Source organism: Pseudophryne corroboree, chromosome 6 (genome assembly GCF_028390025.1).
Source record: "Pseudophryne corroboree isolate aPseCor3 chromosome 6, aPseCor3.hap2, whole genome shotgun sequence".
In the NCBI taxonomy this organism is placed as follows: domain Eukaryota; kingdom Metazoa; phylum Chordata; class Amphibia; order Anura; family Myobatrachidae; genus Pseudophryne; species Pseudophryne corroboree.
This window is the reverse complement of record NC_086449.1, coordinates 441565041-441591971: the sequence shown is the minus strand read 5'-3', so window position 1 is coordinate 441591971 and position 26931 is coordinate 441565041. Positions and strand designations below refer to the sequence as shown.

The 26931-nt window shown below is 46.1% G+C and overlaps 1 protein-coding gene across 1 annotated transcript in view; it reads right to left on the bottom strand.

The window, feature by feature from the left end:
* TRMU (tRNA mitochondrial 2-thiouridylase) overlaps positions 1–8900 on the bottom strand; it is a 167364-nt gene extending 158464 nt beyond the window's left edge. Inside the window, exons 1-4 of the mRNA XM_063927108.1 lie at positions 8710–8900; positions 4633–4798; positions 4382–4488; positions 1076–1198 (exon numbers count right to left, since the gene is read on the bottom strand). Of these exons, the coding sequence (XP_063783178.1) occupies positions 1076–1198; positions 4382–4488; positions 4633–4798; positions 8710–8791 (478 nt within the window). The 5' untranslated portion in view covers positions 8792–8900. The remainder of the gene's footprint in view (positions 1–1075; positions 1199–4381; positions 4489–4632; positions 4799–8709) is intronic.
* Between the last annotated feature and the right edge of the window lie 18031 nt (positions 8901–26931).

Below are 26931 nucleotides of genomic sequence, written 5' to 3'. Positions count from 1 at the left end.
GGGGCTAGCGATCATCACCCTCAGGAGCTCAGTGTCCTGTCAGCGGAGATAGGGGCCATTATCCTCTAGGGTTGGATCCTACTCCCCCCCTAAGTCCCACGAAGCAGGGAGGCTGTTGCCAGCTGCCTCCCTGTACCTAACGCTTTAAAAAAAAAAAAAAGAACTCCTAGGAGCTCCCCTAGGTGTGACAGGCTCCACCGGGCACATTTTCTAAACCGAGTCTGGTAGGAGGGGCATAGAGGGAGGAGCCAGCCGACACTATTAAACTCTTAAAGTGCCCATGGCTCCCAAGGGACCCGTCTATACCCCATGGTACTAATGTGGACCCCAGCATCCTCTAGGACGTAAGAGAAGCACTGTTTCACTGCGCCCAACATCGGCAATGTATGTGACTCAGAATCGGCCCAAAGGAGTCTCTGCCCAGGTGAAAAGTATGCCATTTTATAAGACTGACATCTACTAGCAGGTATTGTTTTCATTGTCACTTCACTGCACTTACAATAGCCACACGCCTTAAGATTATCTGACCAACCAACTAGTTGGAACAAAAATCTGGTAATGTATAGGAGCAAATCACAATCGACCATTTGCTCCTAAACACTGGAAAATGAGCAAAAAAGGTAATTTAAAGTTTGATTTAATCCACTGATTGTCACTTGCTCCCATACATTACTAATTAGTTGGATGGTTGTACAGATAATCTTAAGGTGTATAGGCAAGCTCAGAAGAAGATTGGTTGCATATGAGGAAAGTGTGAAACACAATTGTTAACCCCAGAAATGCCCATCTCAAGATCAAATTCAGGTTTAAATCTAGATTAGGTGAGGGAGGTGAAACAAGTGCCATTTAAAACTAATGAATTTAAGGGGTTTATAATATCTTCCTGTGTCTTAAAAATGGAGTGCATGTAAAAGTGTGGGGCAGCAACATAGGATATTGATTTGTGTGGTACCCAAAAGATCCCGGAACTGTAAAAGCCCCAGCTGAACCCATTCAGTAGCATCCAGTGCTTTTATCCACATGCGGTGGCATTTAAATGCTATGCTTCTCTACAGATATAAGTTATTAAATTTACCATTTGTTACTTCATGTATGTTCGTCGAGCGAGTTTGAGGACTCTCTATATGTTGATGCAGAAATATTTCTCCATCCTCATGTGATGTTCTTGCATAATGTCCTGTGGCTATAGCATCAGCACCTAGTACAATAGAGAGAATATTACTAAAACAAGAAGTTTCAGATCTGACTCTTTATATCACACTACCATTTTTATGTCAAATAAAAAAAAATAGTATACATGCAAGTAATACAAAGAAAATAATAAAAATGATCTTAACGACCCATCCACTGCGCGCACACACGCACACACTATAAGCATCTTTACTTTTGTCTCCACAGATGGAGGACCAATCGCCCTCAGTGGGTGTGATTCTGAGATGCATTCACGTAGTTGAGTGATTCTTTGCAAATGCGCATGTGTGCAAAGCTCTCAAAACCCCCACACAGAGTGTATGTACAAAAGGTGCTGTTGCAATAGATTCAGGCGGTATGAGAAAGGTAGCAGAAACATGATGGGCATTCCTGGCCTGACTAGGAGGCTACTAGTGCATGCAAAAATGATCCGGTCAGTGGGCATATTGTGGGATTGTGGCAGGCATGTCAGTGCAAGCAGCTGCATTCCAAGAAGCACAGCCACAGGAATAGATGGAGAAACTGCACCTCACACAGGGATGGTGCAAGTTTTGATGGTGTGACTGATGTTAGCGTCTAAGGGCGTTCCAATCAGTATTACAGTGTGCACAAATGCTAAACGTGGGTGTCTCAGTCCTTCCACATCAGTCACATGGATGTACACAAGCGAAGGAGTGTGTAGGCCATTTGTATAAACTTGCAGATGGGTGACCACCAACAGACTCTGCTGCGTGCGACTCAATCAGATCCAATGGCTGCTGGAGAGATATACAATGCGGTCCCGGCCCTACTCACAGACACAGCCAGCACTGAGTCCATTCAGGAACTGGAGCCAATGACGCCAAGAACCAATGCCCTCTTCTTCACATTCATCTATTCATGCCACGCGTGGCCACACCACTCGTCACACGCAGGGCCAAACCACAATGAAGACAATGGAGAGAGACAGAGGGAGGCATAAGGTTGTAGAAAACATTCAGAGATCGTGCTAGAGAGACAGCTACAGGATGATACTATATGGCGGCCAGAAAAAACTAGTGACCCCCTAGGATTAGTGTTTTTGTTGCAAATGAATTGGTACAAAGCCACAGATTCAGCTCAAGCGCATTGAGTCCTATTGTGGAAACAGCGCTATATAAATAAAATTATTATTATTACAACAACACGTGACCTGAAGCATGGCACGGCTCACCAGAATAGGATCTTGCTTTTTTCCCTCTTTATACAACAACTGCACGCAATGCCAGCCATAGCAATCCTAGAGACCCAACAGGGCTATTTGGTGCTTTTTGAGGATAGGTGTGTAGGTGGACACATCTATGTGTATACATAGTTAGATAAGCTAGCCTGATGTACGATTCTTTGATTTCTTCATCTTCAGTTGTTTATTTGTTCTATTAATTAATTTCAGAGTACATTGATACATTAACCTGCGGTACACTTCAATATTAAAAAAAAAAAACCCCAACATATTGGGTTGTTCTAAAACAACTGACTGGCAACAAATATATTTCCATGTTCATAATGGGCAAGATACTGAGCCTTACGGTTGACTTCAACTGCCAAGTAGCTCACCGAGCCATTCCCGTGACACCCACCGTAAAGTGCTGAAGTCGGATCTGGCTGAAGTACTCACTACCCCATAACGCGAATCGGGCTGCCGGTGCCGGCATTTAAACGCTAAAGGGCCGTATACATGGCCCGATTTGGGGAGAGATGTGTGCTGAGCGAACCACTCAGCACACATCTCTTCCCCCGCTCAGCACAGTGCGATGTGTTCTGAGCGTGCGGGGGGAGGCGGGTGAAATGAGCAATGTGCTAGACTGAATTTATATAGCGCTCTTTCCCCAATATGATTCAAGGTGCTTAACAGATAGGATTCTAGAGTGGGGGGGGGGGGGGTCACTCAAACTGTGAGGGAAAGTGAGTTCCATAGAGTTTGAGCAGTATGACTAAAAGCTCGATCCCCAGATGAATTCCGGGAGAGTCTAGGCACTGCCAAAACTCCTTCATCTACAGATCACAGTAATCGAGTGGAGCAGTATGGAATCGGAAGCTGCTTCAGGTATCTTGGACCCTGGTCACTGAGACACAGCTATCAAAGACAAATGAGCAATTCTCAGCCACACAATCAATACAGATGGCATTCGAAGTTGACAAAAATGGTTAAATACTAGTACGTTGCATACTCTTGTATTTGTTACAGAAAATGATCCTGATATAATAGAGAAAAAAAGGTCAGTATCTCAAAAATGGATGTTTTCTGGGATTTTCACACACATAAGTCACCAGAGTCTATAGAGAATTGTGTGCAAATAAAATAATTTTAAAATAAAATATTACAATGAGTGTAAAATAATTTCATGAGAGAGGTTTTAGGATAATGGGCAGACTGGTCCAAGCTGACAGGAAAGCGACAGTAATTCAAATAACCATGTGTTACAGCAGAGGTATGCAGAAGATCATCTCTGAACACAAAACATTGAAGCCTGAAATGGATGGGCTGCAGCAGCAGACGACCACACTAGTTTCCATTTCTGTCAGCTAAGAACAGGAAACGGTGGATAGAGTGGGCACAGGATCACCAAATTTAGCCCGTTGAAAACCGTAAAAACATAGCATGGTCTTGTGCAAACGGTTCTGACTGGCGATGGTGTAATGGCGTGTTTTGTTTGCACATATTAGGTCCCTAAATGCCAACTGAGAATCATTTAGATGCCACAGTATCGTTGCTGACCATGTGCATCCCACTATGGACACAGTCTACCCATCTTCTAGTGGCTGTTTCCAGCAGGATAACACACCATGCCACCAAACACAGGTCATCTCAAGCTGGTTCAGAAAACATAACAGGATTCCGCAAGCTTAATAACCTTAACAGTCACCCGATTTCTATTCAATAGAGCACGATTAATAGTATGGACTCCCTGGAATGTAAACCATGCCTACTTACTCATTAGTACATAACTATGGTTTTGGACCAGGTGAAATAGTTTATTCTTTTTCTGAATTAATAAGACATAACATCAGGATTAGTTGCTTCCAAATTGCCATAATGTAGTATTAAAATGTGTCATGCAATGGATTCAAATGTGACCAGAAAAAGGTCCTTATGTAACCATAGCTCAACAAAATATATTCTACGGGGGGAAAAAAACAAGAAAACAATACAAATTCATAAAGGACTCACCTAAGTTATTGATAGCATAGTTGAGAAAATAATTAAACTTAATATGCTTGTTGCACAATACATCTGGGTTTGGGGTTCTTCCTTCTGCATATTCACTCAAGAAAGAACTGAAAAACAAATAAAGTACCCTCTATATTACATAATACAACCAACCTGTCCAAACAGAAATGTCATTCATCACTAAGAACGGATTGGAAAGAAACACAACAGAGCCCTTTATACACATATATCGACACTGTCTATAGAGTTACCTGAATACATCATGCCAATATTCTTTCACATAGGAAACCTGGTGGAAGGGTATATTCAGCTTCTGACAGACACTGTGTGCATCCTCTAAGTCCTTCTCTGCAGTGCAGACACCACGCTCATCCAAAACATCCCAGTTCTTCATAAAGACACCAGTCACCTGATAACCTGACAATACAAGTAAAACTGAAATATACAGTAGGTAATCTAGATATGTTTTCAAACATGTACTCACTCTGCAACTGATGCATTGGGGAATATTCAATTAGTGCCGTACTGCACTATTCTATTGCGAGCCGTTTCCGACCATTCATTTCCGCCCTCTTTTATGGGCAAAATGAATTGTCGAAAACTTACTTTTTTTATTTTGTAATCTAGAAGGGATTTTGTTTAATGGGGGTGCCCTAAATTGGGCAGTCTAAGGCTACAAATAATGGTTCCATGTCAGTCTAGCACCTGTAGAGCTGAAGACACTCTTGAAGCAGAAGATAACTTGTTTCGGTTTATGCTGAGGATGGCACTATTCTTCTATTTTCCCACATAAAAAAAGATGTGAGCCAGAGAACTGAAACGCTGAACAAGGGGCCAGATCCATTTTTGTAGGATAAGGTGTTCAAGATATTAGAGTCAAGTTGCTCAGCTCACACATAGCAGTGCTATTTTGCAAACCTTCTACAAATTGTTCAACCCAAGTGAAAAAGGATTTTGCTGCCTAAGTGATGGCAAAGGCTGGTAAAAGCAGAGATAAAAGTTCTTCAGAACCCAACCTCTTATCTGAGGAGTTTTTAAAAGAAACCACATCCACAAGAACTTTAATTCTACTAAATAACTCTGAAACTTCCTACTTCAAGGACAAGATTTATAAGATCCGAGATTAAATGGTAAACTCTTCCTCAGCCAGTGACCTACTCAATTCCCTACCTGAACCCTCTAGCACCTTCTCTTCATTTGATCCCAGAAATGAAGATGAAGTACCAACACTCTTCTAATCCTACTACTCTACTACCACTCCTCTTGATCCTATACCCTCCCAAATAAGTAAATCTCTGTCTCCTGTGCTCTTCCCAACCTGAAGTTACATCTGTAATCTATCTCTACTTGTATCTTTGCTTCACTCCCATTCTGAAAAAAAAAAAAAATTCTGACCCAAACACTCTCTCAAACTACTGTCCCATCTCTCCGCTCCCTTGCTTCTCCAAGCTACTTGAGAGACTTGCCTACACTCATCTCACACAACTTATTGGACCCACTTCAGTCCGGCTTTCGTTCCCAACACTCCATAGAGACAGCACTGTGACTAAAGTAGTGAATGATCTGGTCACTGCGAAGTTTAAAGGCCATTACGTCTTATTCTTCTAGATCTCTCTGCTTCTTTTGACTAGTCACAAATGCAAACACTACAATCTTTAGGTCTTCAAGAAACAGCCCTTTCTTAGTTCCTATACTACCTATCTAATCGCTCCTTCAGTGCCTGTTTCTCTGAATCCACCTCCTTTTTGCTACTTCTTTCATTTGGAGTACCGCAAGACTCAGTCTTAGGTCCTCTGCTATTCTCACTCTATACCATATCTCTTGGCACACTTATCCGCTGAATGGTCCCAAAACACTGTGATGCATGAAAGCATTTATCTATACAGTATCTACTTATGTCCTCGTCAACTCATTAAAAAAGTCTAGGGGGAAAACAACCGGGTGACAGGTCATTTTGCTAAAAAGGGGCTGTGGATGTTGATATTGGTCTTGGGAATCCTGAGTGTTTAGGAATGCATGCACCAATCTAACAAGATGTACAATAGAATTAGTATACGGGAGGAACCTTTTGAATGGGGAACTTTATAAAACCCCATACTTGCCACATTCCCTAGTTTTGCCTCCCCCTTTACATCAGGAAATGTCTAACAATATTTGTCAGAAACATTCCCCAGGAGCTTGACCAATGGAAATGTTGCTCCAGCAAGACTTTATATTTCCTTAAACATTAAATAAAAGGACTGAATTTGGGACACCCGCTATTAGGATTATGTAGTTGGAAATGCAGTCCACAGACCCACTGTAGTACAGGTATTGCCTCGAAAGTACCACGTGTCAGACGAAAGACATAAGCAGCACAGAGGGGGCCCAACTGTCAGGCACATAACTTAGTCTGTAACCCACCATGGTTGCAAGCCTCAAAACCCTTTCTCTAGACATGAATTTCTGGGAATCACTACGAGTGTATGGTTATGTCATAGTAGGTAGGTGGAATTCTGCTGTAGTAGGAGTCAGTCCTTGTTGGCTTTTGGACTAAAAAGGGGTGGAAATACAGGATGCTATGAGTGTAATCTGGAGGCTAGAACACTGGATACAGTTGCAGGAAACAGAACCCACACTGACAACACAGAAGTTGCTGTTGAAGCACCGTTCAAGCAGCCAATATGGATTTCCAGCCATTTACATGACTGGAGTTGGCATACAGGCCAGATGTTAATGGTAAGTACTGTAACTAGATGATTTAAAAAGGTGTTACAAAGGTTTCTTAAAAGAAACACATGATATTTGTAGCATTCCAGCCTACTCTCACACATAGCCAGTCACCTGACCTAGGAGTAGGCTGTCAAATACGGACCAAGGGTGGGAACAGTCCGCAGTTTCAGACTTCTGCGCCTAGTAACAACTGATTACTCACAGAGGCTCTCCTAAAGATTAGCCTTCCTACCTCTATGTCTGTCTGTTTTTACCCAGTTTTGTTCTATAACTGTTGTTCTAATTGTAAAGCGCAACGGAATATGCTGCGCTATATAAGAAACTGTTAATAAATAAATAAATTAGCCATCTAGATGTTGCTTCAGATCATCTTAAAGTAAGAAAAACACAAAAAGGATCACAAAAAAATATGTACTATGACATAATCAAGGTAAGCTGCATTTGAATTGGGTGTGGATCGTTCGCTTTACAGTGACTACGTCAACACCTGAAATAGGTCAACACGGTTATTATGTCAACTTGGACAAGGTCGACATGGAAAAATGTCAACATGAGGTTGTTTTTTTAAATTGTGTTGCTTTTTCCTAAAGTGACCGGGAACCCCAATTAATGCATGGCTTCGCTCGCCATCCTTTGGGCAAGGTGCCCTGCTCCGCTACCGCTGCGCTCGGCACAGGTTACTATTCCCAATCGTAGTCCACGTGGATTGTAAAGTATGAAAAAGTTAAAAAAATGTTTTTAAAAATGTGAAAAACTTATGTCGACCTTTTTATGTGTCGACCTTTGCCATGTCAACCTAGTGACCATGTCGACCTAAAGACCAGATACCTTTGAAATAGAGAGGTGAAAAGCACAGGAATGAGGAAAAAAAGGAAACAGCCACGTACTCAAAAACAAATAGTGTTTTATTATAAATGAGCAGTAAAATATGCAGGTAAAGACAAAACAGCTTAGGAGAATTCATGTATGCCTTCTCTAAGTGTTATCAAAGTGTACAGCGTCATGTGACATTGCCTTCACTACTACAGGTAACCAAAATGGTTAAACAACAGTTACTGTATTGGGGCCCCACTGTGTTAGAAAGGGGTGTACTATGTTATACCGGCGGCCGTTATCCCGGCGGCGGGATCCCGACCGCTAGCATCTGGGCGACTGCAAATGATCCCCTTGCGGGCTCGCTGCGTTCGCCACGCTGCGGGCACGGTGGCGTGTATTCTCCCTCCAGGGGGGTCGTGGACCCCCTAGGGGGAAAATAGTTGTCGGTATGCCAGATGTCGGGATTCCGGCATACTGAATACCACCCATTAGAAAGTACCCAGACTAAATTAGCTATATGATGTGTATCGTTTAGACGTGGTCAGCAATTGCTGTCAGTGGAAAGCTGGATTATTGTGTGTTTTCATGAGCCAATAGACAGCAATGGCTAAATAATTCCATCCAGATGCTACAGTATATGTACTTTGAGGGGTTACACTTGAATGTCACTTCCTACAGGTCATTGGTATTCCCTCTATAGCAGTCTCCTAAGAACAGACCCCCTGTGCATGACAGGGACTGTCACCATACAGGACTGCGGTACACAGGCTGGGCGCAGGGTACATACAGTACAGCGTTACCTTTCTTCCTCAGCAACAGAGCGGCCACCGAGCTGTCCACCCCGCCGGACATGGCGCACACAACACGGCGTACACCCTGCATGCTGCAGCCTATGCACTGTGCTGGTTGACCTCAAGGATAGTCACGCCGACTGCTGCTTGCTGTGGGAGGTACAGCCCTTACACAGTGCCGGCCAGAAACCGATCCCCGCCTGAACGTTCCCAGACAGTGATACCAGGCACAATAGTGATGCCAGCAGCCGCCGCTAGATGGCGATCACGCTCTATGTGGGTACTGCTCACCTATAACCACCATTGTTACCTGTTTCCTAATGCGCCTTAACTGGTTATGGTAAGTGCATACTGGACCTTGCAGTGCCACAAGTGAGCAACATGAATTGTGCCTACATCAAGAAAAAGTTAGGGTGCCCATACGCTAGTGCAATTTTGCCCGATTTCATCCGATTCCAACGTTTCGGGGCGATAAATTGGCTGAAAACTGGCAAATCTCATGTGTTTTACCTCCGATCCGATGGGCGGTCCCGTGAGCATCAGATCGGAGCCCCTAGATCGGAAGTACTGCACTATAGATATATCGTAATGGCAGCCTTGGCTGGGGTTGCATACGATATATGGTATGCAAAAGGACTGCATACGATATATTATATACTATCCTGCTGCCGGGTGGTTCAAGGGTGATCGTATGCGACTTCTCCTCTCCGAGAAGTCGCATAAGTGTATGGCCAGCTTAAGTTTTGCTCTGGATATTGAAAAAATACTTGACCCCATTAACATTCAAATATTATTGCTCCAGTGATTTAATTATTGTAAAAATAATATTGTATTCTTCATAGATTCATAAAGTAATTTTCTCCTAATAATATATTCATAATAAAATATTGCCCCTATAATAATAATAATTATTATTAACTGATTTTTTGCCTTCATCAGATATGATCATTGCCAGTATAATACATAAGTGCACCGAGCAAACACAACCCAACCCTTTTCTGTTCTTTTCTTTGGCTTATAACAGAGGTTCCCAAACTCGCGCCTCAAGGCACCCTCAGGATGGATACACACTGTAAGGTTATCTGTCCAATCTATCTGGCTGGAACGGAAATCTGGTAATGTATGGGAGCAAAGGGCAATTGATCATTTGCTCCCAAATACTGGAACAGACAAAAATGGACATTCAGACAAATTGGTTAAATCCATTTGATTTAACACATTTATCCGAACAAACAACCATTTTTCCCACTTTCCGGTGTTTGGGATCAAATGGTTGATTGTCATCTCCTCCCATACATTACCAGATATTCGTTCCAATCAGAGTTGAATAAAATGTTCAATATACAAGCTACACCAGTAGGCGTTTGAGAGACATTATATTTGCACACTCCAGGGCAGGGGTGTAGCGAGGGTGGCTCCGGTGGAGCGCGAGCTCCGGGTGCCGAAAAAGTCCTGCTGGCAGCCAAGTAGCAGACAGAGAAGCATAGGGAGTGCACATTGAATCGTACTTGGAGACTAGGTAGGGTACAGGGCAGGCCATAGGTGACAGCAGAAGACACTGACAGCTGCCACATGCCGGAGCTCTGCCCCTCCCCTTTATATATCTCACTGTCTGCTTGTAGCTGTGCAGCAGGGTTACTTCTGTCCTGAAGCATCTCTCTCTTTCCTTGAACCTGCAGCACATTTCACTTCTGCAGAACCTCTCTCTGCCCCGGCTGCTGTAGCACCTCTCTCTGCCCCAGCTGTTGCAGCATTTCTATCTACATTGTTGCTACAACACCTCTCTCTCTCTGCCCCAGCTGCTGCTACAGCACCTCTTTCTGCCCTGACTGCTGCAGCAGCACTTCGCTCTACATTGATGCTGCAGCACTTCTCTCTGCCCCAGCCACTGCTGAAACACCTCTCTCTGCATTAGAAGCTACAGCACCTCAATCTGCCCCTCAGGCTGCTGCAGTGTAGCTCTCTCTGCCCCTCAGGCTGCTGCGGCACAGCTCTCTCTTCCCCTCGGACTGCTGGGTCACAGCTCTCTCTGCCCCTCAGGCAATTCTGGGACATTATTTTCATTGAAGCATAGTGGGATTATCAGGTCTGGGATGACAGTTCTAGGGTATTTTTTTAATTGAAGTATTGGGAGATTATCATATCTGAGGGGGTAAGTTTTGGGGTATTATTTCCATTCAGAGATTGGGGAGGTTATCAGGTCTGTTGGGGGTTCACATTTGGGGATTTGTTTTCAATGAGGAATGGAGGGGTTGTGAGGTCAGGTCAGTTGGGGCATATATAGTATTTTTAATTTTTTTTTAATTAAGCAAGTAAATAGTTAAATACATCTAATTCCATAGTGGCTCTACATAGTGATTAAGGTTGAAAAGAGGCAATTTACCCATCGTGTTCAACCTGTATTAAGTTGTGATGAATCTTCATACCCGTTGAGTAATGTTTTATGACTAGTTAGCTACTATAACTCATGTTACCCCCGGATTAACCATTTTGATATTTTAAATATTATAACCTTTGATATCATTTTCATTCAGAAATGTATCCATTCCTTTTTTAAATCCATTTACAGAGTCCGCCATTACCACCTTCCCTGGCAGGGAATTCCACATCCTGATTGCCCTAACAGTGAAGAACCCTTTCCTCCGTCGCGTTCGGAACTTTCTCTCCTCCAGCCTCAGCGAGTGCCCACCTGTCCTAAACTGTGTTCTTTTAATAAATAATTCCTCTGATAACTCTTTGTAATGCTCCTTTACATTTTTGAAGATATTAATAATATCTCCTCTTAGACGCCTCTTTTCTAGTGTATACATATGCAACCTATTAAGCCGTTCCTCATAATCCAGTCCCTCTAGGCCTTTAATCAATATAGTAGCTCGCCTTTGGACCCTTTCGAGTTCACCGATATCTTTTTTATACAGTGGTGCCCAAAACTGAACACAATATTTCAGGTGCGGACGTACAAATGCTTTCTACAGCGACAGGATTACATCCGAGTCCCTTGACTCAATTCCTTGTTTTATGCACGCTAGCACCTTACTTGCCTTCATTACTGCGCTTTGACATTGTGTATGGTTATTAAGCCTATTATCAATGAGTACCCCCAAATTCTTTTCCAAATCTGTTTTACCTAGTCGTTCCCCATTTAGTATGTAGGCTGCAAGTTTGTTTTTAGTCCCAAAATGCATAACCTTGCATTTGTCTGTATTGAACCTCATTTTCCATTTAGACGCCCAGAATTCAAGTTTAGATAGATCATTCTGTAAGGACTCCACATCCAATTCCGAGTTATTTACCTTACACAGTTTAGTATCATCTGCAAAGATTGACACTGTGCTTTCCAGGCCTATTTCTAGGTCATTGATAAATATGTTGAACAGTAGTGGACCGAGTACGGAGCCTTGTGGTATACCGCTGACTACTGGGGACCAGGTTGAGTACTTCCCGTTGACCACTACTTGCTGTACCCTGCTATCCAACCATTTGCTTATCCATGTGCAAATAGTTTTTCCTAGGCCAAGCCCCTTTAATTTGATCATCAGTCTTCTGTGAGGCACTGTATCGAATGCTTTTGCAAAATCTAGGAAGACTACATCCACTGCTTTTCCCTGATCAAGATTATTGCTCACTTCCTCATAGAAGCTAATTAAGTTAGTCTGACATGACCTATCCCTCATAAACCCATGCTGGTTCTTGCTAATAATCCTAGTGGTCTGTAGATACTCCTGTATGCTGTCCCTTAGAATTCCTTCCAATATTTTCCCCACTATAGACGTCAAACTAACTGGTCTGTAGTTACCCGGAAGATTTTTGGATCCCTTTTTAAATAATGGCACTACCTCAGCTATACGCCAATCCTTCGGTACCATGCCTGTTCTAATTGAACTATTGAAAATCAAGTATAGGGGTCGTGCTAGTTGTGAACTAAGCTCCATAAGAACCCTCGGGTGAAGCCCATCTGGACCAGGTGATTTATTAACCTTAATTTTACTTAGTCTCTCCCGGATTACTTCTTCACTTAAACAAGTTTCTAACCATGGATCTTCACTGTCACAAATGTTATGCTCTACTCCCACCAACAGTTCTTCTCTGGTAAATACTGATGGAAAAAAATTGTTCAGTATTTCCGCTTTCATTTCGTCATCATTTATCACTTCTCCAAATTCATCTTTTAATGGACATATATTCTCCTTTTTTAGCCTTTTACTGTTTATGTATTTAAAAAAAAAATTAGGATTGGTTTTACTCACTATAGCAATTTGCTTTTCATTTTCCATTTTAGCTGCTCTTATTGCTTTTTTGCATTTCTTATTACATTCCTTGTAATACTTGAAGGACTCTTCCTTTCCATTAGATTTAAATGCTTTGAAAGCCCACTTTTTTTTATCCATTTTTGCCTTAACCTTCTTGTTAAGCCACATCGGCTTGAGTTTAATATCCCTGCGTTTACTGCCCATGGTATAATGTGTATAAGGGGTTCTACTGTGTGGTGTAACATGTATAAGGGGCTCTACTGTGTGGCATAACATGTATAAATGGTACTAATGTGTGGTGTAATGTGAATTGGTACTATTCTGTGGCCACACACATTCCCAATGAAGCCATGTTGCAAGCTATCGGCATGCACTGACCCTATTTTAAACATGGGGTCATCCTGAGCTCCACAAGGTCTAGAACCGGCCCTGTCTCCAATTTAGGATGTTTAAATATTGTTTCTTTCCAAATGTAATCACATGTTGGCTAGGCCTCCATTTCAGTACAGGGGGCGGAGCGCCAAAACATACCCTTGCTCCGGGCACCATGTCGCCTAGCTACACCTCTGCTCCAGGGACACAGAAAATCTCTTGGCTACAGTTCTATCAAATACTTAAAAATATTTCCATACAGCTGGTGCCAGTGCTGTTACTATTTCTCCACTGCACATTTGCAGACCTCTGTGAAAATAGCATTGGTGGATTGAGTGATTTTTAGACACCACGCCTAGGAAACCAAAACATGTTCTGCGCATTTGCTAGTCGGATTTCCTCCATAACAGACGGGACACAGTAAGATAGCAAAAGCCCAGCTGGCTGCACCCACATCCCATGCGATCATGCCAGGATAGTTGTTCATTTAGAGACTGGACCTCCTCATGTAGAATGAGTTGTTGGTAATTGTTTAATATTTTTCCACACACATTTTTTTTTTTAGTAGTGTTGCAAATTATGTAAGATATTGGTATTTGTAATTTTAAATTGTTATCACATTATATTGTCATTCTATTAGGTATATGAATTCGACACAATTTTTCACACTATCTTAAGAAATGGAAAGAGAGCTCTTATTTTTTATATATATATACACGTGTCCTCTCATCTTACATGTAGCTTTGTAATGCTGTGCAATTAAGCTGCGGATGCACGTGTATGCATGCACCCACCATGTTGCGGGAACACTTGCTGTGACTATGTTACTGCAATGCATACGCATCGCAGGTAAGATAACTAAGGATACAACTGTATGTTGTTTTAAATAGAATGATAAAATATTTTCTTAGCTTTATTGATTATACACTAAGGGGTTGATTCTGAGTTGGGAGCAAAGTATATATCAAAAAAATAAATAAGTTACTCGTATTTGGAACAAACCATGGGGGTAATTCAGAGTTGATTGTAGATGTGCTAAATTTAGCACATGCACAATTGCTTTCACAAACATGCGGGGGAACGCCCAGCACAGGGCTATTTCTTGCGCCATTGGCACGCCCCCTCCCGCACTGCGACCGCCTCTGCCTGTCAATAAGGCAGAGGCGATCGCAGCCCAGAGATGCTCATAGCATCTCATTGGGCTCCCGAGGTGTGCACATACCTCCCAACTGTCCCGATTTCATCGGGACAGTCCCGCTATTCGGACACTGTCCCGCTGTCCCTCCCGCGTGTCACAGTGTCCCGCGGGCGGGGATCAGTTGGAGAGGCTTTGATCACCCGCTACTCTGCCCTGCAAAGCAGCGAGTGATCTCTAAACAGATGCTCTGCGCACACGCACAACATCTATTCAGTGCAGGGAGTGAGCCGGGGCTGCACAGCTGCTGAGGGAGAGCTGGGCACGCCCCCGAAAATGACAAAAATGGACCCTCAGTGCGTGGCCACACTCCCAATAGGCCGCAGCCTCGCCCATCCCATCTGAGGCCACACCCCTGTCCCGACTTACAAAGTTTCAGAGTTGGGAGGTATGTGTGCACACGCAGTGCGGCCGCTGTGCGCGTGCACTCCATAAAAAGATTCAGACTCGTTGCCGCAATCCAGTTTGAATTACCCCCATAGGCGTGCGCACGGAGGGTGCCTGGTGAGCACAGGCACCCCCTAATGTGCGGCACGCCCAGCCTGCTGCAGCACAGTCGAGTGGTGATTGCCGCGCCTCCCCCCACGAGCCCAGCTTACTGCTCTGCATTGTCTGACGTCAGGACCGGAGCTTCCACTAGGCAGCTTTAGGCAGCTGCCTAGTGGCGCCAGGACCTGAGGGGGCGGCCTGCTACAGCGGCCTAAAAAAGGTAGCATAGTCCTACCTTTCACAGCCACTGCAATCCCCCAGAATGCGTATCTTACAGTAGCCGTGACTGCTAAACTCCCGTATTGCAGCCTCCAGCTCCACCTCCACCCGGCACAGGCAGTAACTTTGACAGCTCCTGGAGTCCTGGCTGGGGGTGACATGCAGCACTGCTCTTCATTCCAGGCTTTTTCACAGACTACTCAGTTCCAACTCTGCACTGCAGCCTGCAGGTAAGGTGGTTGCACAGTGCATTCTCTGCATTGATAAGAAAAAAAGGGCGAGAGCAGCGGTGTGGTGAGGGGGTGGAGGGGAAGAGATAAGGAGCAGGCATGCACACAGTCTGGGGGAATGAGCAGCAGCATGCACACAGATTTTGGGGGGGATAGAACAGCAGACATTTAACAGAGTAGGGGGAAGGGGTGAGAGCAGCATGCCTTTCATCTGAAGGGTGGGTAGGGTGAAGGGGCAGAAGGCAGAAGTTTTGCCTAGGGTGCCGAGAAACCTTGCACCGTCTGACGTCCTGTGCGCCTCCTCGCCCAGCCCCAGACGGCCAGTCCAGCTGATTTGAAGGGGTTTTCTATAAGTGGGCGTGGCCACGGGAGGCCGCAATTAGGCCACGCCCCCAACTTTTCCTGAGCCCGGCGATCTGTGTGCACTGTGCAGCCCTACCTTTTCTTGCTGGGGCAGGTGGATCTCTAATAGCAGCGATCCCATGGAGCCTGGCCAGGAAGGAGAAGGTAAGGTTTGTGTATTTGACAGTGTGTGTGTGTGTGTGTCAGCAGACTCGGCAACTTGACAGTGTGTGTGTCAGCAGACCCGAAAACATGGGGGTACGAAGAGTACACCCATGTTCTGAGGGGCCCCGAGGCTCTGACCCCACCCCCCTGTTCAATCTCTGCTGCAGCATACATGATCTATGAGGAGCAGGAAGAACACTGGGGGTAATTCAGAGTTGATTGTAGATGTGCTAAATTTAGCACAGCTACTCTGACATGCAGGGGGACACCCAGTACAGGGCTAGCAGGGAGCTACCCACCACATTCCGGATCACCGCTGCTGCGTGTGACATCACACGGTCGCCATGCCCCCCCCCCCAATGGTCCGGACACGCCTCCGTTGTCCAGACCGCGCCCTGCCATTGGTGTTCTAATGCCGTTGGCACGCTCCCTCCTGCCCAGTCAGGCAGAGGCGATCACAGCCAGTGAGATGCTGATAGCATCTCACTGGGCTCCCGGGGTGCGCACGCGCAGTGCGGCCGCTGCGCGTGCGCACTCCACACAGTAATTCAGACTGAAACCACTGCCGCTGTAGCAATCCAGTCTGAATTACTCTCATTGTTCCTGGCTGGAACAGGCGTGACTGGAACCGCAGCATGACAGAAGAGCAGCAGGAGGAGACAACCAGGCACAAATTGCAGCACTGCAGACTCCACAAAGCAGCTGTAGGCACCCTCCCCACCCATGAGGCAACTGACACAGAGACAGTGTGGTAAGTGTCAGCGTATTTTTACTATATTTCCATTATCAGAATATCTCTCTCTCTCTTTCCCTTTGCCTCTCTTGTCTCCCCTCTCTCCCTGGGCGGGATGTACTAAAGTGAAAATGCGGTAAACCCCCAAGGGCTTTACCGCATTTTCAGTTGTACTAATGCCTGGGCTTCTTTCCGCATTCATCCAGAGGGACCTAATCTGATACCCCCGCTCCCCCTCATGTACCTCTGGGCGACGGGCGGAGGAGTCCTCAGTCTGGAGCTCCATCCAGCGCCCAGCTCCAGGAACCGCTGGCGGGGTGTCCTCCTGCTCCAGCCGCCCTCCTCCTCCGGCCCCGCCTGGCAGTCAATCTACAATGCCGTACAAGCACCTCCTTTCCCGGCCCCAGGCTGCGCTGATTGTGGTGTCAGCAGCGGGGGAGGAGCCAACGTCTCTGTCCCTCCTTCACCCGGAGCCTGCACCCGCCTCAGCAGCAGCAGCCGGCATCGCAAAGAACAGCTCTTATCGGTGAGAGCTGTCCTTTGCTATACTGATCGCATATGTTAGTACATATGCAATCGGTATGTAGGCGAAAGTGTGGCGGAATATTCTGCCACACCATAGTACATCTCGCCCCCTATCTTTTCCTGTTTCTTCCCCTCTCCCTATCTTTCCTTCTCTCTTCTTCCCCCCCTCTCTCTCTCTCCCACTCTCCCTCCACCCCCCCTTCTCTATATGTCTCTCTCCTCTCTCCCACCCTCTCTCTCTCTCTCTATGAGGGCCCATTTATCATGGATTACATATTGAATGTGATCTGGGCGGGATCTTACCGCCCAGGATTGCATTGCAATATCCGATTCCTTCGGGTGAACACGATGCACTGAGGCATTTCTGGCGGAAATATCTCGGAGAACCCAGCCAGATCTACTCTCCCCGATCTGTAGTCCATAGGCTACAATGGGCTACAGCAGTCAAATATTGCAGTAGCTGCGGGGAACAATATATATTGATACATTGGGCAGCATCTAATCCCCCATAGAAACCTTTGGGGGATGTGGCTGTGGGCAGAAATGGAGGGATTGCAGCAGGTACCAATACCAATACCTGCAGCGATCCCTCCTTCATACATACCAGGGAAACTTAATATTTGCGTCTCTAACTGCCAAAATGGGTATTTTGCGGGGACATAGCCGGAAATATATATATTTCTCTAACGTCCTAAGTGGATGCTGGGGACTCCGTAAGGACCATGGGGAATAGCGGCTCCGCAGGAGACTGGGCACATCTAAAGAAAGCTTTAGGACTAACTGGTGTGCACTGGCTCCTCCCCCTATGACCCTCCTCCAAGCCTCAGTTAGATCTCTGTGCCCGAACGAGAAGGGTGCACACTAGGGGCTCTCCTGAGCTTCTTAGTGAAAGTTTTAGTTTAGGTTTTTTATTTTCAGTGAGTCCTGCTGGCAACAGGCTCATTGCATCGAGGGACTAAGGGGAGAAGAAGCGAACTCACCTGCGTGCAGAGTGGATTGGGCTTCTTAGGCTACTGGACATTAGCTCCAGAGGGACGATCACAGGCCCAGCTTGGATGGGTCCCAGAGCCGCGCCGCCGGCCCCCTTACAGAGCCAGAAGGCAGAAGAGGTCCGGAAAATCGGCGGCAGAAGACGTCCTGTCTTCAACAAGGTAGCGCACAGCACTGCAGCTGTGCGCCATTGCTCTCAGCACACTTCACACTTCGGTCACTGAGGGTGCAGGGCGCTGGGGGGGGGCGCCCTGAGACGCAATAAAAACACCTTGGATGGCAAAAAATGCATCACATATAGCTCCTGGGCTATATGGATGCATTTAACCCCTGCCAGAATCCATAAAAAAGCAGGAGAAAAGTCCGCGAAAAAGGGGCGGAGCCTATCTCCTCAGCACACTGGCGCTATTTTCCCTCACAGCTCCGTTGGAGGGAAGCTCCCTGGCTCTCCCCTGCAGTCACTACACTACAGAAAGGGTTAAAAAAGAGAGGGGGGCACTAATTAGGCGCAGTATTAACTATACAGCAGCTATAAGGGGAAAAACACTTATATAAGGTTATCCCTGTATTTATATAGCGCTCTGGTGTGTGTTGGCAAACTCTCCCTCTGTCTCCCCAAAGGGCTAGTGGGGTCCTGTCCTCTATCAGAGCATTCCCTGTGTGTGTGCTGTATGTCGGTACTTTTGTGTCGACATGTATGAGGAGAAAAATGATGTGGAGACGGAGCAGATTGCCTGTAATAGTGATGTCACCCCCTAGGGGGTCGACACCTGAGTGGATGAACTGTTGGAAGGAATTACGTGACAGTGTCAGCTCTGTATAAAAGACAGTGGTTGACATGAGACAGCCGGCTGCTCAGCTTGTGCCTGTCCAGACGTCTCATAGGCCGTCAGGGGCTCTAAAGCGCCCGTTACCTCAGATGGCAGATATAGACGCCGACACGGATACTGACTCCAGTGTCGACGGTGAAGAGACGAATGTGACTTCCAGTAGGGCCACACGTTACATGATTGAGGCAATGAAAAATGTTTTACACATTTCTGATAATACGAGTACCACCAAAAAAGGGGTATTATGTTCGGTGAGGAAAAACTACCTGTAGTTTTCCTGAATCTGAGAAATTAAATGAGGTGTGTGATGATGCGTGGGTTTCCCCCGATAACAACTGATAATTTCTAAAATGTTATTGGCATTATATCCTTTCCCGCCAGAGGTTAGGGTGCGTTGGGAAACACCCCCTAGGGTGGATAAAGCGCTCACACGCTTGTAAGGGCTCTACCTTCGCCTGAGATGGCCGCCCTTAAGGATCCTGCTGATAGAAAGCAGGAGGGTATCCTAAAAGGTATTTACACACATACTGGTGTTATACTGCGACCAGCAATCGCCTCAGCCTGGATGTGCAGTGCTGGGTTGGCGTGGTCGGATTCCCTGACTGAAAATATTGATACCCTAGATAGGGACAGTATATTTTTGCCTATAGAGCATTTAAAAGATGCATTTCTATATATGCGTGATGCACAGCGGAATATTTGCCGACTGGCATCAAGTCTAAGCGCGTTGTCCATTTCTACCAGTAGAGGGTTATGGACACGTCAGTGGTCAGGTGATGCGTATTCCAAGACTTGGTGGCCACGGCAACAGCTGGGAATTCCACGTTTGTACCCCAGGTCGCCTCTCAACATGAGAAGACGCCGTATTATCAGGCGCAGTCTTTTCGTGGACAAGCGGGCAAAAGGTTCCTCATTTCTGCCCCGTGACAGAGGGAGAGGAAAAAGGCTGCAGAAATCAGCCAGTTCCCAGGAACAGAAACCCTCTCCCGCCTCTGCCAAGCCCTCAGTATACGCTGGGGCTTTACAAGCAGAATCAGGCACGGTGGGGGGCCCGTCTCAATGAATTTCAGCGCGCAGTGGGCTCACTCGCAAGTAGACCCCTGGATCCTTCAGGTGATATCTCAGGGGTACAAATTAGAATTCGAGACGTCTCCCCCTCGCCGTTTCCTAAAGTTGGCTTTACCGATGTCTCCTTCTGACAGGGAGACAGTTTTGGAAGCCATTCACAAGCTGTATTCCCAGCAGGTGATAATCAAGATACCCCTCCTGCAAGGAACGGGGTATTATTCCACACTGTTGTGGTACCGAAGCCGGACGGCTCGGTGAGACCGATTCTAAATCTAAAATCTTTGAACACTTACGTACAGAGGTTCAAATTCAAGATTGAGTCACTCAGAGCAGTGATTGCGAACCTGGAAGAAGGGGACTACATGATGTCTCGGGACATCAAGGATGCTTACCTTCATGTCAAAATTTACCCTTCTCACCAAGGGTACCTCAGGTTTATGGTACAGAACTGTCACTATCAGTTCAGACGCTGCCGTATGGATGGTACACGGCACCCCGGGTCTTTACCAAGGTAATGGCCGAAATGATGATATTCCTTCGAAGGAAGTGAATTTTAGTTATCCCTTACTTGGACAATTCCCTGATAAGGGTAAGATCCAGGGAACAGTTGGAGGTCGGTGTAGCACTATCTCAGGTAGTGTGGCGGCAGCACGATTGGATTCTCAATATTCCAAAATCGCACCTGGTTCCGACGACGTGTCTTCTGTTCCTAGGGATGATCCTGGACACAGTCCAGAAAAAGGTGTTTCTCCCGGAGGAGAAAGCCAGGGAGTTATCAGAGCTAGTCAGGAACCTCCTAAAACCGAGCCAAGTCTCAGTGCATCAATGCACAAGGGTTCTGGGTAAAATGGTGGCTTCCTACGAAGCAATCCCATTCGGCAGATTCCACGCAAGAACTTTCCAGTGGGACCTGCTGGACAAATGGTCCGGGTCGCATCTTCAGATGCATCAGCGGATAACCCTGTCACCAAGGACAAGGGTGTCCCTCCTGTGGTGGTTGCAGAGTGCTCATCTTCTAGAGGGCCGCAGATTAGGCATTCAGGACTGGGTCCGGGTGACCACGGATGCCAGCCTGCGAGGCTGGGGAGCAGTCACACAGGGAAGGAATATCCAGGGCTTATGGTCAAGCCTGGAGACATCACTTCACATAAATATCCTGAAGCTAAGGGACATTTACAATGCTCTAAGCTTAGCAAGACCTCTGCTTCAAGGTCAGCCGGTGTTGATCCAGTCGGACAACATCACGGCAGTCACCCACGTAAACAGACAGGGTGGCACAAGAAGCAGGAGGGCAATGGCAGAAGCTGCAAGGATTCTTCGCTGGGCGGAAAATCATGTGATAGCACTGTCAGCAGTATTCATTCCGGGAGTGGACAACTGGGAAGCAGACTTCCTCAGCACGACCTCCACCCGGGAGAGTGGGGACTTCACCCAGAAGTCTTCCACATGATTAAAAACTCGACAGGTATTGCGCCAGGTCCAGGGACCCTCAGGCAATAAGCTGTAGACGCTCTGGTAACACCGTGGGTGTACCAGTCAGGGTATGTGTTCCCTCCTCTGCCTCTCATACCCAAGGTACTGAGATTGATAAGATGGAGAGGAGTAAGCACTATATTCGTGGTTCCGGATTGGCCAAGAAGGACTTGGTAACCGGAACTTCAAGAGATGCTCACGGAGGATCCGTGGCCTCTACCTCTAAGAAGGGACCTGCTCCAGCAAGGACCCTGTCTGTTCCAAGACTTACCGCGGCTGCGTTTGACGGCATGGCGGTTGAACGCCGGATCCTGAAGGAAAAAAGGCATTCCGGATGAAGTCATCCCTATCCTGATCAAAGCCAGGAAGGATGTAACCGCAAAAACATTATCACCGCAATTGGCGAAAATATGTTGCGGCCAGTAAGGCCCGACGGAGGAAATTAAACTGGGTCGATTCCTACATTTCCTGCAAACAGGAGTGTCTATGGGCCTGAAATTGGGGTCCATTAAGGTTCAAATTTCAGCCCTGTCAATTTTCTTCCAAAAAGAACTAGCTTCAGTCCCTGAAGTTCAGACGTTTGTAAAAGGGGTACTGCATATACAGCCTCCTTTTGTGCCTCCAGTGGCACTTTGGGATCTCAATGTAGTTTTGGGTTCCAAAAGTCACATTGGTTTGAACCACTTAAATCGGTGGAGTTAAAATATCTCACATGGAAAGTGGTCATGCTGTTGGCCCTGGCCTGGGCCAGGCGCGTGTCAGAATTGGCGGCTTTATCCTGAAAAAGCCCTTATCTGATTTTCCATTCGGACAGGGCGGAATTGAGGACTCGTCCTCAGTTTCTCCCCAAGGTGGTTTCAGCGTTTCACCTGAACCAACCTATTGGTGGTGCCTGCGGCTACTAGGGACTTGGAGGCCTCCAAGTTGCTAGACGTTGTCAGTGCCCTGAAAATATATGTTTCCAGGACGGCTGGAGTCAGGAAATCTGCCTCGCTGTTTATCCTGTATGCACCCAACAAGCTGGGTGCTCCTGCTTCTAAGCAGACTATTGCTCGTTGGATTTGTAGTACAATTCAGCTTGCACATTCTGTGGCAGGCCTGCCACAGCCAAAAATCTGTAAATGCCCACTCCACAAGGAAGGTGGGCTCATCTTGGGCGGCTGCCCGAGGGGTCTCGGCTTTACAACTTTGCCAAACAGCTACTTGGTCAGGAGCAAATACGTTTGTAAAATTCTACAAAATTGATATCCTGGCTGAGAAGGACCTGGAGTTCTCTCATTTGGTGCTGCAGAGTCATCCGCACTCTCCCGCCCGTTTGGGAGCTTTGGTATAATCCCCATGGTCCTTACGGAGTCCCCAGCATCCACTTAGGACGTTAGAGAAAATAAGAATTTACTTACCGATAATTCTATTTCTCATAGTCCGTAGTGGATGCTGGGCGCCCATCCCAAGTGCGGATTGTCTGCAATACTTGTACATAGTTATTGTTACAAAAATCGGGTTATTATTGTTGTGAGCCATCTTTCAGAGGCTCCTCTGTTATCATGCTGTTAACTGGGTTCAGATCACAGGTTATACGGTGTGATTGGTGTGGCTGGTATGAGTCTTACCCGGGATTCAAAATCCTTCCTTATTGTGTACGCTCGTCCGGGCACAGTATCCTAACAGAGGCTTGGAGGAGGGTCATAGGGGGAGGAGCCAGTGCACACCAGATAGTCCTAAAGCTTTCTTTAGATGTGCCCAGTCTCCTGCGGAGCCGCTATTCCCCATGGTCCTTACGGAGTCCCCAGCATCCACTACGGACTATGAGAAATAGAATTATCGGTAAGTAAATTCTTATTTTTTTTATAAATGGGCCCCTCCTTCTCCATATCCTACCCCCTCTCTTTCTCCCTCCTTTTCCCTCCCCCCTCCTCTCGGGGGGGGGGGGGGGGATCTCTCTCTCTCTCCCTCCCCCTTCTCTCTCGGTGGTCAGGGTGCCACCTGACCTGCAGTCATTTACTTCTACCACTATCTACTCCAGCGGGGTAAGGCTTCATGGTCATGCTGGGTGACGCCTGCTGTGCTGGATCAGAGGCGGAACTGCAGATGTTGCCTCGCTCATCCATCATTGCGGAATGGATGGCGTGACTAGTGTGCCTTAGTCTATGATGCACGTGTGCATATTCACGCACATGCTATAGACTTCTACAAAGCAACGCTGGCTGCAACTATTTGCAACACGGCGTTCAGTGCAGCTTGCCACAATGCGTATGACCGTGGGTACGCACCATGGCAACGAAGAGGCTGGCTACATCTGTAGTGGCAGTGCTAGGAGCACCAGCCAAAATCTACCTAGGTCATCAAATTGATTAGGGCCAGCTCTGGGCGTAATGTGAATTTGGGTCATAGCGTGTGGCATAATATGAATTTCGGCTCATACCGTGTGGCATAATGTTAATTTCAGATTATACCGTGTGACATAATATGAATTTCGGCTCATACCATGTGGCATAATGTGAATTTGGCTCATACCGTGTAGCATAATATGAATTTTGCCTCATACCGTGTGGCATAATGTGAATTTCGGCTCATACCGTGTGACATAATATGAATTTCGGCTCATACCGTGTGGCATAATGTGAATTTGGCTCATACTGTGTGGCATAATATGAATTTTGGCTCATACCTTGTGGCATAATGTGACTTCGGCTCATACCACGGGGCATAATATGAATTTTGGCTCATACCGTGTGCATAATGTGAATTTCGGCTCATAATGTGTGACATAATGTGAATTTCGGCTCATACTGTGTATGTATAACAAATGCTGGCGCCCTGCAGAGGAGGAGTGTGATGGCATAGAAAGAGGCAGATGTGGCTGTGATGGCAAATGTATATATTTTAAACTTTACTTTTGTTATATTTAAACTCAAATGTTCGGCCCCCTAAATCTCCCTTACTTTTCAGAATGTCCGACTCAAGATTAGGGTTTAGGTCAGGCATTCCCAACAGCAGTCCTGAAGGCACACCAACAGTGCAGGTTTTAGTGATATCCAGGCTTCAGCACAGATGGTTAAATCAAAATAATTGAGGTACTAATTAAGTCACCTGTGTTCAAGCCCGGATATCACTAAAATCAGGACTGTTAGTGTGCCTTGAGGACCGTGGTTGGGAAACACTGGTGTAGGTGCTTAGGGGTGCAAGGGGTGTGTGTGGGGGGTGCATGTGCATCTAGGCCCACCACTCTCCAGTTCCGCAGCTGGGTCAGGGATAGGTTGGGGAAGTGTAAGCAGTGATAGGGTGCAGCGGCAGCTAGGACTCAGGGTTATGCCGTAGCGGACAGTCAGTACCGGCCGGGGGTCACACCATTATGTTTCATTTTATTTCTCTGGGGTGTATTATATCTTCCTTATTATTAGGAACTAGGGAGAAATTAGATTAAGCCATGTGATTTTACTGAGAGAATGTAAAATAGTGCTAGACGTTCCTGGGCGGTGCTAGACACGCCCCTCCTGCGGTGCACCCCCTAATAAAATTAGCTATGCTCTCCTCTTGATCCTATACCCTCACAGGTCAGTAAAACTTTGTCTCCTGTGCTTATCCCAACCTTAACTAAAATCTGTAATCTCTCTCTCTCTACTGGTATCTTTCCCTCTCTGTTTAAACATGCAGTCATTACTCCCATTCTAAAAAAACACAACTCTGACCCAAACACACTCTCTAACTACCGTCCCATTTCTCAGCTACCCAGTCCCTCCAAGCTACTTGAGAGGCTTGCCTACACTCGCCTTACATACTTTCTTAACTCGCACAACTTATTGGATCCACTTCAGTCAGGATTTCGTGCCCAACACTCCACAGAGACGGCACTGACCAAAGTAGTGAATGATCTAATCACTGCTAGATCAAAAGGCCATTACACACTACTTATTCTTCTAGATCTCTCTGCTGCTTTTGACACCGTTGACCACTCTCTTCTCATACAAACACTACAATCCCTAGGTCTTCAGGACACAGCCCTTTCTTGGTTCTCATCCTACCTATCTAATCGCTCTTTCAGTGTTCACTTCTCTGATTCTACCTCCTCTTCTCTACCTCTATCAGTTGGAGTACCGCAAGGCTCAGTCTTAGGTCCTCTGCTTTTCTCAATCTATACCTCCTCTCTTGGTAAACTAATCAGCTCCTTTGGATTTCAGTATCATTTGTATGCTGATGATACTCAATTCTACCTATCCTCCCCAGATTTGTCACCACCAGTATTGGCTCGTGTCACTGGATGCCTGTCTGCCATTTCATCTTGGATGTCATCTCGCCACCTCAAACTCAACATTTCCAAAACCGAATTAATTATTTTCCCACCAGCTAAGAGTAGTTACCAACCTGATATCTCTATAACTGTTGACAATGCAACTATCCACCCCACCCCACAAGCTCGTTGCCTAGGTGTCACCCTTGACTCTGAACTGTCCTTTGTTCCACACATTCAATCTGTCTCTAAATCATGTTACATGCACCTTAAAAACATATCCAAAATACGCCCTTATCTTACACAAGACACTGCAAAAACTCTAATCCATGCACTCATCATCTCCCGCATTGATTATTGTAATAGTCTCCTTACTGGTCTTCCCAAACATAGGCTATCACCACTTCAATCCATTTTAAATGCAGCTGCGAGGCTAATCTTCCTCGCCAGACGTTCTTCATCTGCTGATCCGCTCTGTCAGTCCCTCCATTGGTTACCGGTATTCTACCGTGTCAAATATAAAATACTTTTACTTACATACAAGGTTATTAACCAAACTGCACCATCATACATCTCCTCACTCATCTCAAAATATCTCCCTACCAGACCTCTCCGCTCTGCACAAGATCTGCGTCTCTCATCCACATGTATTACCTGTTCCCACTCAAAATTACAGGACTTTACCCGGGCTTCACCCACTCTGTGGAATGCACTCCCACGCACAATAAGACTCTCCTCTAGTCTCCAAACCTTTAAACTTTCTCTGAAAACTGATCTCTTCAGACAAGCCTACCAAATTTCAGACCCACACACATAACCTTCACAGCTTCCCTATCAAGTTACATCCCCTCTGTACAGTCCACATAAACTCACATTTTGTCTTCCAACATTGCTGGGTGATCATATCATATACAACCCATTAAGAACCTAGCAACCTGGGGAACCATTATGTGACAGGAAGCATCTATCCTTGTGTATCAATGCCTATTTCCCTATAGATTGTAAGCTTGCGAGCAGGGCCTTCCTGCCTCTGTCTGTCCGTCTTTGCCCAGTTTTGTTCTATAATTGTTCTAATTGTAAAGCGCAACGGAATATGCTGCGCTATATAAGAAACTGCTAATA